The sequence below is a fragment of the Styela clava genome, chromosome 13 (genome assembly GCF_964204865.1).
Source record: "Styela clava chromosome 13, kaStyClav1.hap1.2, whole genome shotgun sequence".
Classification (NCBI taxonomy): Eukaryota; Metazoa; Chordata; class Ascidiacea; order Stolidobranchia; family Styelidae; genus Styela; species Styela clava.
The window spans coordinates 7,173,527-7,188,134 of record NC_135262.1 but is presented as its reverse complement, the minus strand read 5'-3'; the positions used below and the strand labels follow the sequence as shown (position 1 = coordinate 7,188,134).

The 14,608-nt window shown below is 37.0% G+C and overlaps 2 protein-coding genes across 2 annotated transcripts; one reads left to right on the top strand and one right to left on the bottom strand.

The window, feature by feature from the left end:
- The first annotated feature begins 2,620 nt into the window (after positions 1 to 2,620).
- On the top strand, positions 2,621 to 11,083 carry LOC120332831 (uncharacterized). Its single transcript, XM_039400149.2, has 2 exons — positions 2,621 to 3,012; positions 7,061 to 11,083. The coding sequence occupies exons 1-2, from the start codon at positions 2,970 to 2,972 to the stop codon at positions 10,267 to 10,269; spliced, it is 3,252 nt and encodes a 1,083-aa protein (XP_039256083.2). The 5' UTR covers positions 2,621 to 2,969; the 3' UTR covers positions 10,270 to 11,083.
- Positions 11,084 to 11,553: 470 nt separating this feature from the next.
- LOC120332840 (uncharacterized protein Cgl2355/cg2587-like) lies at positions 11,554 to 13,958 on the bottom strand. Its single transcript, XM_039400158.2, has 2 exons — positions 12,772 to 13,958; positions 11,554 to 12,241 (listed from the first exon to the last, which is right to left on the bottom strand). The coding sequence occupies exons 1-2, from the start codon at positions 13,368 to 13,370 to the stop codon at positions 11,689 to 11,691; spliced, it is 1,152 nt and encodes a 383-aa protein (XP_039256092.2). The 5' UTR covers positions 13,371 to 13,958; the 3' UTR covers positions 11,554 to 11,688.
- Between the last annotated feature and the right edge of the window lie 650 nt (positions 13,959 to 14,608).

Sequence of the window (14,608 nt, the reverse complement as noted above, 5' to 3'; positions counted from 1 at the left end):
GTCTGAAAATCACACACACATAGAATGACTAATCAATTCATATGCTTATTCATGGCGTGGAATTAAATACGGGTAACATTGAATATAGTGAATGGCATCGAAACCGGCCGTCATCAATATTAAGTAAGTTTATTTCGACCGTATAATCAGCATACGAACGATACATGAATTATAAAAATAAAGCATGATAAAGATGTCAGAAAAAAACTATATCTAAGTTTTAAACGCGCAAGCAAAATCCTAGTGAATATTTATATAATATAAGAGCACCAATCATTTGTTTATCGGAATATTAAAAATATATCAATTCTGGAGCCAACTTTGAAACCCATATCAATCGTTAAAGGAACCCACTGAAAACAATTCCAATGACGGCTTATCATCGAAATCGGAATTACCAGTATCCGATTCGACAATCGTGTTCTATAATGGGAAAATGTGGAAGTATATCTTTGCTTAGAATAGTCAGGGCTTTAAGAATAGTAAATAAATTCAACTATTCCAGCTCAAAAGACTATGTAGGCTACATGATCATCCGAACAGCCCAGAAGTGGAATCTGAAATGAAGAAAATTTCTCGTTCTAAACCGCCGACATTTTATGGTCTTGAACAACCAATTTATATCAATATGACACGCGACCCAATACAACGATTTTCTTCACAGTACAATTACTTAAAATATGAAGATGCCGGCGGAAAAAAAAATAATGGCTTACCACTATGTGCTGCAGAACATGACGCTCAGTGGTCCTGCAAGGAGTACGTTTGGTTTTACACCGGTCTATTTTTCTGTGGGTTTGATGAATGATGATATATGAATGAATGTATTACACCGTAGGGTGGAATTGGCAAAAAAGCACTTTGATGTAAATTACTCAGCAATTGAACGAACGAACGAATTTGAAAATACATTAGAATTATTTGAAAAAATGATTCCAAATTATTTCACAGGAGCAATAAAATATTATAAGCAATATGGTAAAAAATGCCAGAAGAAGACAGTCACTAAGAGGAAATATATTCTCAATGAAACCTCAATTGATAAATTGTAGAATTCTATTTTTCTAGATGATTATGAAGTTTACAATCATGGTCGAAAAATATTTGAACGACTCAAGAAGAAGTATGGATCTTCAATATTTGAAGAAACCACACACAAATATTTGGATATATATATTTTTAATCGTATGATGGTCAAAATTTGCTGTCATAAGTGATCCAAGGAAGAATATTCTCGATATTTAAGTTAGTAAAAACAATCTCATACCATTCGCTAGTTGAATGTACATCGTTGGGCAGACACAGTATGCAAGCAAATTCCTTTCAGTGCGTTACTGTTTAAATTCTTAATAAAATTATTATGTTCTGTTGTAAGCAATTGATTCATTTTATTTATTCATCCCTGTTATTCTGGAAATTATTTCTTCTGGGCTACCTTATAATTGCTATGTGAGTAAGCAAACCGAGTGTAATACTCCCTTTACATTTTTAATATATATACCATTACTGTTATAGGTGATTTATTTATTTAATTTTTGTATTTGTATTATTGTGCTTGTCGTGCACTGTATAATATTTCGACAATAGCAGAAAATCGCGAGTTGTTGAGCCTTCTATTAAAAAAGTTATTACTTCGGTCACCGGCGGTCAGACACTAATTTTCTTACCCGTCAAAACGTAAGTTAGTTGAATTTAAGATTAGGAATTGGACATGCTTTAGTAAACTTATGAAAGAACCACAGCTTCACTACAATTGAACTCTGTCTGATATAGCGTGCCACCAAAAATGTTCAGGATGATAATTTGTGAGACTGGGCTGATAGCTTTAAAAGGAGGATTTCATTCTTTCACCCAAAACAGTACCACAACCAGTGGACCAGTCACTAGTGACTGACTTCCATGTTATGTGTAGCCTAAAAAGTCGTTTTTGTCCAGATATGCCTTTTCAATACAGATGCAGTAGTTTATTGTTCTGGAGATTTTAAAAATTCGCTTTTTTATGGAAGTTCTCGACTGAAACAATTCAGTATTGTATTTCAATCTATGGTGCAGTTTTGGCATCATTGACACGTGGAAGCATGCATCGCTTTGAGCATCGCTCTCTTGTTCCAGTAAAGTCCGGTTGTGTACTTAGGCCTACTTCTCTTCTATGAGTCATACTGCAAAAATAATTTTAACAAATCAGCTGAATCTTGACTTTGGACAACTTCATTGGAGTATACCGTGTACACCGTACCGAGTATACCGTTTTCATAGGTGTTGCCAAATTTTGTTTATTCGTGTTTTCCACAGATTAGGCTAGGCCGATTATCAGATATTTGTAATTTGGATGTCAATGCTTGATAACCAGCTGTGGCTCCCTGCGGTTTCCCTTCCCCAGTAAAACTATGTGAATATATTTTTTTTGTATATTTTATGATTGATTTATTTACTGGTGAAAAAAAAACTTTGCCGCAAATATACTTCACAGGGTTATCAAAAGCGGCTCAACGGGCTAAGCGGCTCAACGGGCTAAGCGTTAGGAATACGCTCGCCACCGCACCTCTAGTTACTCTGCGTGGGTTTGCAGGTTCGAACCCCATGCAGGGATGGTTATGTGCGAGAGGATTGCTGGACTCCTCGCCGTCGTTGGGTGGTTCACGTAACCGCTGGTCGGTTACGGCTTCCTCTACCACCAAGTCTATGCCTCCGAAAACAAACAATATAACTAATCCCATACCCGACTTAGAATGGTAACCGGACGAGAGGCCGTGGTTCGCCATATGGATAAGCCGTCTTATCGGCTTTCCTCTCCCCCGGGATAAATATGTAAATCCTATCCTATCTAGCGCCCTCGTCCGCCATGGTATTCCATTATCTACAATCAATGGACATTGCCAATTACCGCTGCCCACTACCGGACTGCGGCTATGGTCAGCGGTTCAGAATTTTGGTACCGGTACTGAGTGACTGGATACGAGAAATAGAACATGGACAAGGTACCCGTGGTGGATCCGGGCAACTCTCTGGCAGGTGAGATGAATATGTATGTATGTATGTTTATTCGTCTCGATTTCGGGTGCTCGTTTGCGCGTCTTGGATGGCAGTTCGTATAGTTTGAAGGGCTCTATTACGTCACTGTGACGTCGTAATGACGTAATTTTTGGATGGTGTAGTCAGGTGGGGGTTAGGATTGACCAGTCTGGATTTCATGGCCTTTTTGAACGAGAAATCGGGCGTGCAATCAGAAATTCCCGCGTGCAAATAAGAATTCCTGGCGTGCAATTATAGCTCACGACGTGCAAAACAACTGCACTCGCGTGCAAATGACTTTGACATCAGATACCTCTCAATACATCCGCGTAAAATTACCGGTATCGGATGAAAAACACGTTGAATCAGAGAAAAAATGGACGTTTGACCTTTGACCCCAAACATTATTTCTACTGTTTGTGCGACTTTGGATACCGGTACTGTTCAGTACATCCGCGTAAAATTATTGGATAAAAAATACGTTGAACCAGAGCAAAATGGACATACTTTGTCATTAATTTTGGTAGTGTTTTTACGTAGAATTAATGGATAAAAAATACGTCAAATTAGAGCAAAATGGATGTTTGACCTTTGACCCCAAACATTATTTTCATACTTTGTCACTAATTTTGGGAGTGTTTGAGCAACTTTAGATACCGGTACTGTTCAGTACATTCGTGTAAAATTATTGTATGAAAAATACGCTGAATCAGAGCCGTACTTGGCCATTGGTGCGGAGGCGATCTTTTCGTCCATAACTATTCTCACGGGATTCCTATTTCCTATCATTCAACACGATTGGGACCTTTCCCCGAGCATCGACTTCCTTGTTTACTTCGTGACATTGGCCAATCAGCAAGATGCAAAAAAGGACGTGACAATGAGAGGAATTTTTCGCGGGTCAAAGGTTGGGGAAAGGTCCATGGTCTTTTTGCTTCGCAATATTTCGATCAGACCAAATCTTGCAAGCTGGTATTTGTCGACAATTGTGGAGGTATAATATTTTGGCATCTTTATATTACTGGATTATTGATTTTAAAACCATTTAAACCGATTTACATTGGTGAGCAATTGCAAATTTTCGGCGTGCAAAATTGATTTCGCTCGCGTGCATTTTTGCGGAGCGCTAGCGCCCTCCGGCGTGCACCTGCCATGGAATCCAGTCTGGAGGATTGATACGTGAAAAAATTGTCATGCTACGCCCACTAGAAGTATGTTAGGTAAGAAACTACATGAGACCCCTTTCTGGCATTAGTGGTACCGTACCGGTACTGCTCCCAAGTTTGAGAGGCGCTTATCAAACAGTAGAGTAGGCTTACCGATACAGTAACCGTACCGGTATCATATTTCTGTATTTGGAGTTTTCATCCTCCGTCAGACCGTGCAGGTATGTAAAAGCAGGTAACTTCGGATGATTTCACTATATTATGAACAATTTCTCCGCCGTTTATTGTTCAATTGAAGCCAAACTTGGAATATAATACATTGAAGCCTTTCTCCTCGCGATAAACTCGGTTTCATATCAATCAATACTTTTTTTCATTCAAATTATTGACTTTATTTGCCTGCCGATCTGTATTCCAAATGTTTATAACTTCGGATGGCCACTTTTCGCTTTGCGTCACTTCGTCGTGAGAGAGAAATGTCTGCGTGATCAGTGACGCGTGATAACGTCGCTGCGTAGAACTTACGACGCCGTGATTCGTTTTGAGTGTCGCACACTGACGTTCATCTATGGCGGCCGTTTTTGTGATTATTAATTCTTCCGGGTCGGCGGACATCAAAGTTTTATATATCTGGTGTACCCGTGTGTTTACATCGGCAACGCTCTTGAAGACAAGAAGGACTGATTTCAAAACCCAAATTAATTTTGTTCTGATTTAATCTTACGTGTTGGCTTTGATCTTACTTATCACCGTTTGTATACTATTAATCGTTCGAGTTTAAAGCGAACGGTGATATTATTATCGTCGCCGAGATGGAGATATTTATTAAGACGATGATTGATGTTGTTATGCTTTGCACCCGCGATTGTGCGAATACTGAATTTTTATTTATAATAATGATTGAATAAATCGGCCGTTATGCACTTATACTTGTCATAAGGCTTTTGGTCCTGATAGCGGGTCGGACACTAATTATAACTATTTCCCTCAAGTTTTAACTTTTTTTTTGAACAAAACAATACCCCAACGGTTATTATAGCTAAAACCGTTACCGACTAATTCACAATTTTATCTGCGGAATTTGCGAACTCAGCACTTTACTCGACGATTTTGACAGTGTCGCGCCATAATTATTACCGCTAAATGCTTCAAAATACAACGCATGTAATAATTTTGCCCAGCCCTATTCCTGACGTTTCGCAAAACTAAACCATTTATCTCTTGACTATTCTTAATGTCATGAAAGTGCTATATCTTGCTATTATGATCGTTTCAATACGAAACAAAAATGAGACAACATGGGACAAATGAAAATAAAAAACGGACGAATAAAATAAGTCGTAAAAGTAAAAATGGAAAACAATTTTTAATACAAAACAAAAATGAAACGAATGAAAATAATAAAAAAGAAAAATGGATGATGAATTACGGTAGGTAGTAAAAGTAAAAAAAATGGAAGTGGACAACAATATGGAACAGTGTAGCTTGTGGCCGTGTTGATAATTCAGATATAATGTATTCACAGGCAGATAGACATGAAACGGATAAAAACGCCAAAAACCTCCAATCTCCTGCTGTGTGCACCTGTGCAGAGTTTCATGCTCACCTGTGCAATATTCTACTCTTAATATATTATCATCGCCGATCGTAAAACCTTGTCATTGTGATAGTATAGATACGCGTATCTGTCTGTTCATCAGCCTTACGTATCAACAACATCTATACGGTCGAAGAATGCCGAAATGTTAACACACAAATTTAATGTGCATTAATCGGATTCACAATAAATAAACAGCATATGACTGGGGCTATAATTAAGTTTTTGTAGGATTTGGTGACGAGGATCAGTTAGGAGTTTTCACTTTATATTTAACTACACGTGGCGCCACATAGTCTGGCGTTCAAATGTCGCAGCGAGTTACGCACGAGCTACGCAATGTGACGTCGGCCTTAAATGGAGCGAAATTGAATCACGTTGTTGACGTCACGTTCAGCGTAAGCACCGTAACGTCGATATTTTGACGAAATTTTTAAATCAAAATAATATATTTTACTTGAATCTCGTACGACATCTCGTGATCACTGTAATTTTCCTTGTACATTGTGTATGCCCTCTAGCGATTGACGGTCTTTTAGTGAAGTTAGCGTCGATAGAAGTCGCTATTTTAGCCGCTCAAAAGCGAGGTGTCAATTTTTGGCAAAAAGGTGATTTTTTGTGTCAAAAAATAAATCCTATTAGGCGACTGAATATGATAAGAAATTAAGATATATAAGGACTCTCTATAGAAACTGCCAGAAGCAGAATATGACGTAATTTAGTCGAGATATAAACGATTGAAAATTTCATCCGAAGTTATAAACCATCCGAAGTTACCTGCGTTTACGGTACCGTACCGGTATTATATTCCTGTATCATGTCTGTCTATGTCAAATGTAATACCCATGCTGCCATGCACGGTAGTACTTTCATGCCTTATGTTTCAGTCTTTTAATTTTTTAACCTAATTCATCTATCATTGGTACCGGTATCACACTTCTGATAATTGCCAGTTCGAATCCCATGGGGGATAATTATGTGCGCGAGGATTTCTGAACGTATCAGTACGGTACAGCCTGTACCGGTACAGCTGTAGGGTGGTTCATAATATGCACTATATTTTAATGAACGCCAATTGAAAGTTTTTTGAACCTGTCTCAAATTTCCCTTTAATTTGTATATTGAACATAAAGAATATATTTATTCTTTTGAATTCATCACTTTATGAGGATCCCGCCTCAATGTGCCTTTTGGTAACTAATATTAACAGAACCACCCAAAACTTATGCAGAATATGTTATTCATTATTTCTACAAATAAAACAAATATGATATTAAATGTTTAGATCATGAACTTGTGCAAGATACTATCTGGCCAGAGGAGCATGTTATGGCAGACAAACTACGTGAATGCTGCACAATATTCGGCAAGGAAAAAGAGAGCAAATTGCTGGAAACAGCGCATATTTTGTTGGAAATGGGTCAGTTATACATGGTAAAAGCTAAAAATGCTACAGGTATGCTACAAAAGTTGACCTTTCTCCGCTGTGCTGCTCTATTTAACGGTGCTAAAGTTCGCTTTCATTTGAAAAATAAACAAGACGGAGAGTCAGAGGTAGAGAAATTTTTGGAACTTCTGGGTTTTGATATACTGAAGTCTGCCTCAGCCGTGAAACCCGAAACAAATTTGCTAGAGGAATCAAAAATATTTTTTGAAAGTGTCATAGAGATGAGAGAAGATTGTAAAACCATGTTGTCGGGTGATAGAGAATTAATCTCAGATACTGTGAAATACCCTGAAAGATCTGAATATGAATTTGATATAGAGAGCAGAAATAAGTCATCCCATGTGAAAAAGATGAATAAAGATTTGACGAATGCCTTTACCAACCTCATGGCCAGAATATCTAAAAAGTGTGTGGATGTGATGGGTGAACCCCCTTGTAAATTTGCTACTGTCGGTTTGGGATCTTTAGCTCGTGAAGAGATAACCCCATACTCTGACTTCGAACATGTGATTATACTTCAGGAAGGGGTGCAAAAAAGTCCAGATTATATCTCCATAAAAGAATATTTTCGCTGGTATGCTGTTTGCTTTCAAATAATTATAATTAATTTTGGTGAAACCTTCATCAGGAGCATGGGAGTAAAATCTTTAAATGATCTCTATTCAGAGAACAAAAAACTGAATTGGTTTTATGATACATATACCCCATGTGGAATTGCATTTGATGGGTTAGTACCACATTCTTGTAATAATCCTTTAGGTCGTGTTGAGCCAACTGAGCGAAAGAGATTTCCTCTTGAGCTCATTCAACCCATTAGTGAAATGACCCGACTTGTGAATCTCGAAAGCAGAAGCCAGAATGGCTATTACGTAAATGAAGTTCTTACAAGAACTTGTTTTGTTTATGGCAATCGAAATATATTCGATACATTTAAACATAGGGTTGAAACTACAATTAAATTTGAGAACTTACGCAGTCTAGCAGGTTCTCAAGGCGAACTGATTCATTTTAATCCATTGGATTCGGTGAAGATGTGGTCTCCTTCTGTTTCATCATATTTCAACACTAAAGCAACAATGTATCGCCCAATTACTGTTCTACTTTCGTCCATTGCACGCTCAATAAAAATTGAGGCTGTAACTAGCTTTGATATTGTCCAGAATCTATTGAAATTCGGAGTGATAAAGGAAAATTTTGCAGTAGATATTGATGCAGCATTGGCTCTGACCTTTGATTTACGTATCAAGGATTATGTAAAAGGGGGAGATCAGAGATATAAAGGTGAATTCAAACGCACTCTCAAGACCATTGGGTTCAAGAATCTATACGCGTTTTATATTATTTTAGAAAAAATAAGATTACTTGCATATTGCTGTTTTGGTAAACCTTTTATGACTGGACATTTTCCTTGGGGTGAGCAACTCTCCAACCTAATATATGGTTTTCTAAAAAGAGACGTAGTCAAAGCCAGCATTTTATACATGTTTCAACAGTATGATGAGGCTATTGATATCGCTATGGATTTACTAGAAACAAAATTTGAAACTATTGACGATAATGATGTTGCCAGTCTTTTACGTATTGTTGGTGGTTATCTTTACAAGTATACAAGCTCGAATAGTAGATTTTCTGATACTGGTTTGTGTCTGAAACGACTTGGTAAAGTCATTCAAATGGACAAAATTAAACTTGAGTGGAAATTTTATTTTTTTCCTGTGATTGCAGAACTGTGTATGCAGTTCGGCTATGAAGATCGTGCTATCATGTTTTGCAAAGAAGGGATATTCAGATTCAATAACTGGCATCCATGTCCGCCACCCATTCATGTGCTCCAAACAAAACAGTTCCTTGACCATGGAATGGTTTTGGTTCTGCTGAAACAAGGCCGTTATGCAGAGGCGTCACAAATCTGTAGCAACTTTTTCAAAAATCTACAAACTGGTAATGTAGATCTGCGCTGGAAATATATCACCAGCTGGATCAAAGCGGAATTTGGAATGAATCAAACTGAGGCTGCCAAGGCAGCATTGCGTAATCTTTATAATCAAATTAAGACCAGTCCTGGTTTTTCAAATGAGACAAATGCGATTTCAGCTTTGTATCGAATTTTAGATGTTCAATATGATAATGGCATGCATGAAGACTTTTGTCAAACATATGAATTATTTGATTCTCTTACAAGAGAAGTTGATGTGAGAGCTGAACATCCATACCAAAAGTTTTTAATGAGAATGGGTAAGAAAGTTACAGAAGCTTATTTACTTCTGAACAAATATGAAAACTGTATTGATGCTGCAAAGAGAAACATATCAAGTGTTAAAAATGTGAATGATTCTGGATTTAGAAAAATCTTGGTTGATAAATCTGTCTTTCACAGTTTGGGTGTAGCTCACTGTATATTAAGTCAGACGTCACCCACACGTAATGAAAAGATCAGCCACTTGAAGAAGGGTATTATAGCTTTTAATACTGGCTGTCCATTATCGAAGCAGGCGGTTCTGTATTATCAGCAAGCGCTGAGTGTATTAACATGCACACTGCTTGAAATTAGTGATTCCTCTTTGAGCTGCATCGTGATGCGTGAACTTTGTTTGAACATTTCTATTTGCCCCACGAGTGTGAGGCGTAGTGAATCTGTACAGAAAGCAACTTATGATCTGATATCATATATCTCAAAAAGAATTGTGATGAATGAAAGAGTTCAATCATCAGCAGAATTAAGCAAGTTGGTTATTGAGTTCCCTGCAATGCTGCCGTATGAAGTAACTCAGCCATTCACCTATCTTGAATTAATGAGAATTTGCAAGAATCGACTTGATAAGGAATTCTGCACTTCAGCATTTGAACAATGTTTTTGTAGTAGGTATAAATCAAAAAGCAGCTCTGCGATTTATAAAGATATTGTTGTGAAATATTCCAAATATGACTTATTTCATTGTGCACATGGAATTTGGAGGCTGTTGCATACTGGCAAGGTGGCTGGTTCATTTGAAACCAGTGTTCACTTTTTATTTTACTTGATTCTTCATAAAACAAATCACTGTTGAACAATTTACTAATAAGGGACTTCCAGAAGTATGTGTACCAATATGGAGGTAACTAATTTTGTTCGCCTACTTTACATCAAGTTTTGTAAATGGACTGTAACCTATGAGCAGGAGGTATATTCACTTGGCTAACAAAGACAATCTCCGAACTCATAATATAACTAAGGAAAATCTGAATAAAATCATGGCCCAACCAGGTACACACACTATGGAGTACCCCAATAAGTATATTACCTTCTATAAACATATAATTTTTGTTATAGGTCATTGTGCGTTCTTATTAAATTTCAATATATTCTGATTATTTTTAGAATACCGGTAAATACAATAATTTCTATTCAATCACTCATTCCACTTTTTCTATTTTTTTTTATCCTTCCTCTTCACTGATGTTTCAAGTGTCTTGGTCAAATTGAACAGTTGAGTTTGCACTTAACCAACGCTTATGATAATTGAGCATAGCATATGACTCATGCAATGTATAATATACTAAATGCTTCCCAAAGTTAGATAAAGGCTTTGTAATACTTTATATATCATTACTGAATTGTGACTATATGCAATTAACAGATTTATCATTTTTTATACTGTTTATTCATGACTAATCTTTCTCACTGGCCACTACCCTTTTTTAATAATTATTTATTGAAATTACAGACGCATGACCTATTTGATTTGATAATGATATAACTTGAATTTAATTATTTTCTATTATTGACTGTGCCCAACAATATTTTGTCCTAATGCAAGCCATTATTCTTCAAAGGATTCACATCAATACGAATTCTTGTATAATAAATAATTTATATCTATATTATTATATTTTTCATGAGCTCAAATTTTTATTGACAGATATCAATCATTTCACTAGCCTAATGACGATTATTAGGGTTATCGGTTTATTTGGTATTGGATTACTCAGTGGAGTATACGTTGCACAGAATTACAAGATACCGAAATCTGGTGAAATTGTAAGCAAGATCACTTCTGCAGTGCAGGATATGTCATCTAAACTTTCGCAAGATAAAAAGGATGATGGAGACCCCTGACACGTACATTCTCTTTGATGCGCAATACTATTGATTATTTCTTCATATACTTCTGATCCTAATTACTGCTACCTGAATGAGAAAATTAATTTTTGGGTGTTGATATTTAAATATAATATGTGTATACTGGATGAAAAGCCTTGGCTTGTAATATGATCAAAGATCTCTATGGAAGTTTTGCGGTAATCGTCAATTTCATTATACTGTTATCTCCTACTTGCAGCAAATCTTTTAAACATTTTATTCCCTTTATTAAGCATAGCATTCAAACTAACTACAAACAACCATAATCGCACCCACATGCATAAAGTAATACTATGGAAGTAAATATTTTTCTAAGCAGATCAAAACATCTGTGTATGCATTTGGGCTAATATCCTGCATCAAAATCTACAATGTAATCTAATTTCTCATTCTTCAAGTATTTTTCCAAATTATGAAAAAATAGCTTTGCTGTTGATTCATGATATGTTCTCCCTGCGATGTGAGGAGTTACAACAACATTTTCGATCGACCATAACGGTGAAGACTTTTTCAGTGGCTCCTCAGCAAACACATCCAAAAATGCACCAGACAACCACCCATTTTTGAGTGCCTTAATTAATGTTTCCTCTTTAACAACATCACCACGTCCTATGTTTATGAATCTTGATTTTCTATGCGAACAGGTTTCAAGCATTTGTTCAGTGATAATTTCCTTCGTTTCTGGAGTACTTGGTAGAACATTGCATATGTAGTCTGATAATTTTATGAGTTCAGCTAATTGGTCTGATGTGAATACTTTCTCAACATGTTCACACTGTGTAGCTGTTTTTTTCAAACCATATACTGTCATGCCAAGTTGGGAACAAACTTTAGCGATATGCAGTCCGATATCCCCAAGACCGAGTATTCCAATAGACAATGTTGAAAGATTGCGGTACCTGTAGAAAATACAGAGTGAAATATATAACAGGTATTGGTGAGCGGTGTAGTTTATATAGCAATGTATTGGTGCTTGTTTGTGACCTACCGTGTTTCCTTGAAATCTTCTACACGTTTTAAATGAAAAATAATTTGTTTTGCAGTTATTTTGAGTAAAAACGTGTTATTTATAAGTGAATGGATATCGATTATCATATTTTGTATATTGAAAAATCTCTACTTTGTAATTTTGTTTTTTATAAATGAAAATATAAGACAACCCCCAAAAATAAGCCCTAGTGTTTTTTTTTTTCAGAAATAAATTGAAATAAGACCCAGTCTTATTTTCGGGGAAACACGGTACTACCAGATTTCAGGTTGAAATTCAGTAGGGAATAGTTGTCCATTGTGCGTACTGCCAGGCTAGTCAGCTAGTTGCAATGAGACAAAAAAAATTCGTTACTGGTTTCTGTGAGAGTTTGAAATTTCCAACTGATTATATCCATTCCTAGCCCATGGTTGTGTGATGCTGTAAAAAAGTAATACATACCCAGATGGCCTCTCCCACTTCTTTTCTATTTGCTGTTGGTAACACGTGGGCAAACCTCTTTCCATTGCTATTACAGCACCAATCGCGTATTCTGCCATTTGGGAACCAAATATTCCTGCGGCTCTTGTCACAATGCATCCTTCCAGATCCCTTCGGATTTTTTCATTCATCAAAGGCTCCACGCCAGCCCATGTCCACTGAATCCACTTGGTTGTTTTAGAAATTTCAGACGAAATTTTCAATCCGTGTGGAGACATGAGAATTACCTCTGCGTCTGAAAAGCCTTCTTTCATATCGCCATTTTCAGGTATTGTTCTGAAATTTACCTCGACATTTGGTGTACTCTTTTTGAAGATAGATTCATAATACCGATTAAGGTGATTCATGTAAAGACTGTCTACCACTGCAACGTTCACTTGACGAGCCATCGCCATATGGGATCTTCGAGTATTGCTGCACCATACGCACGCACCTAAGTTGCTTGTTTGTTTTGGTTCGAGCGATGAACAAGACCGACTACACCGCAACAAGCTCAATGACTTCGCATTACAGTTGTACCTAAAATATCCCACAACTAGGGATGGGCATTTTCGAAACATAGGTGTTTCAAAACACAAGTTTGTCACACATCGAATTTTATCAAGGATTAAAGCATGGAATCACCCAAGTTTCCACGGAGAATAGTGATTGAATAGCGCTAGAAGTGTACTAATCAGAGTTGCGTAAGTGAAATTTTTCAAGCTTATACATGTAAATGAAAGAAAACCGGTTGTCTAATTAATTACGTCATGTAGTCATAAATCAGCACTTCCGTTCAAAAACACAAGGTCTGCTACGTGATTGCCTATTAATAATAAATCTCTCTCTCTATTCCACTTCGCCATACTCGTCACAGCCCATTTGACCTCAAGTTTGCTTTGCTATAATAGATAGGTAGGTTATATATTCTCGACTTGCTAATTCTCATTTCAAGTGAATTTTGTCTCACTTTCTTAGCGCAATTATTTTTGGGTTTCAAAGTTACCACGATTTGCGATGGACACAGTATGAGTGGGGCTGGAGACTGAACGATGTGTCATTAATATATAGCCAATGGCAAAGTACAATGTCAAATTGAATATGATTTTATACCCGATTGCCTGCAAGCAGACCTAATGTTTATCACATGTAATTTGTTTTGCACGATGTTGATTAGATGGCTTAAGTTATATACCAAGGGTACTCCTGAAGTATGCGCACCAAGATGTCGCACAACCTGAACCCTAAGTTGGTACACAACCTGAGTTCAGGTTGTGCGCCATCTTGGTGCGCATACTTCAGGAGGTCCCTACCAAGTCTCTTATCACTAATAACAGTGCTCCAACAATCAAGTTGCTAAAACTTGCAAATGTTTATTCAGATATTTGAACCTTGGGTGTCGCTGCTTGATAACCAGCTTTGGTTCCCCGCGACTTTCCTTCCCCAGTAAAATGTGTATTCAATATTATTAGGGTTACCATATTTTTGTGTCTTCAAATCGGGACGCCTCAAAAGACAATGACCCCTTAGCTGTGATTTTGTAACTACATAGGCCCACATTCTTACATTTAAAGCTGTCTTTATTGAACATATTGTTATCGAAATTTCATGCGCATATTCTCTGTCCAAATATCGGGTTCAGTTCGAAAACTAGGAAGGAATTGACGTTAACGATACCGGTACAAATAGCTCGAATTTAGACTAATTATTATTGGTTTTACATGCGATACATCTGCCATCAATGGGAATTAGCGGGTAACGATCGCATTCACATTCAGTAAGTAGGTAGCGCTGCGCTACACAGAAACGAGGACATGTT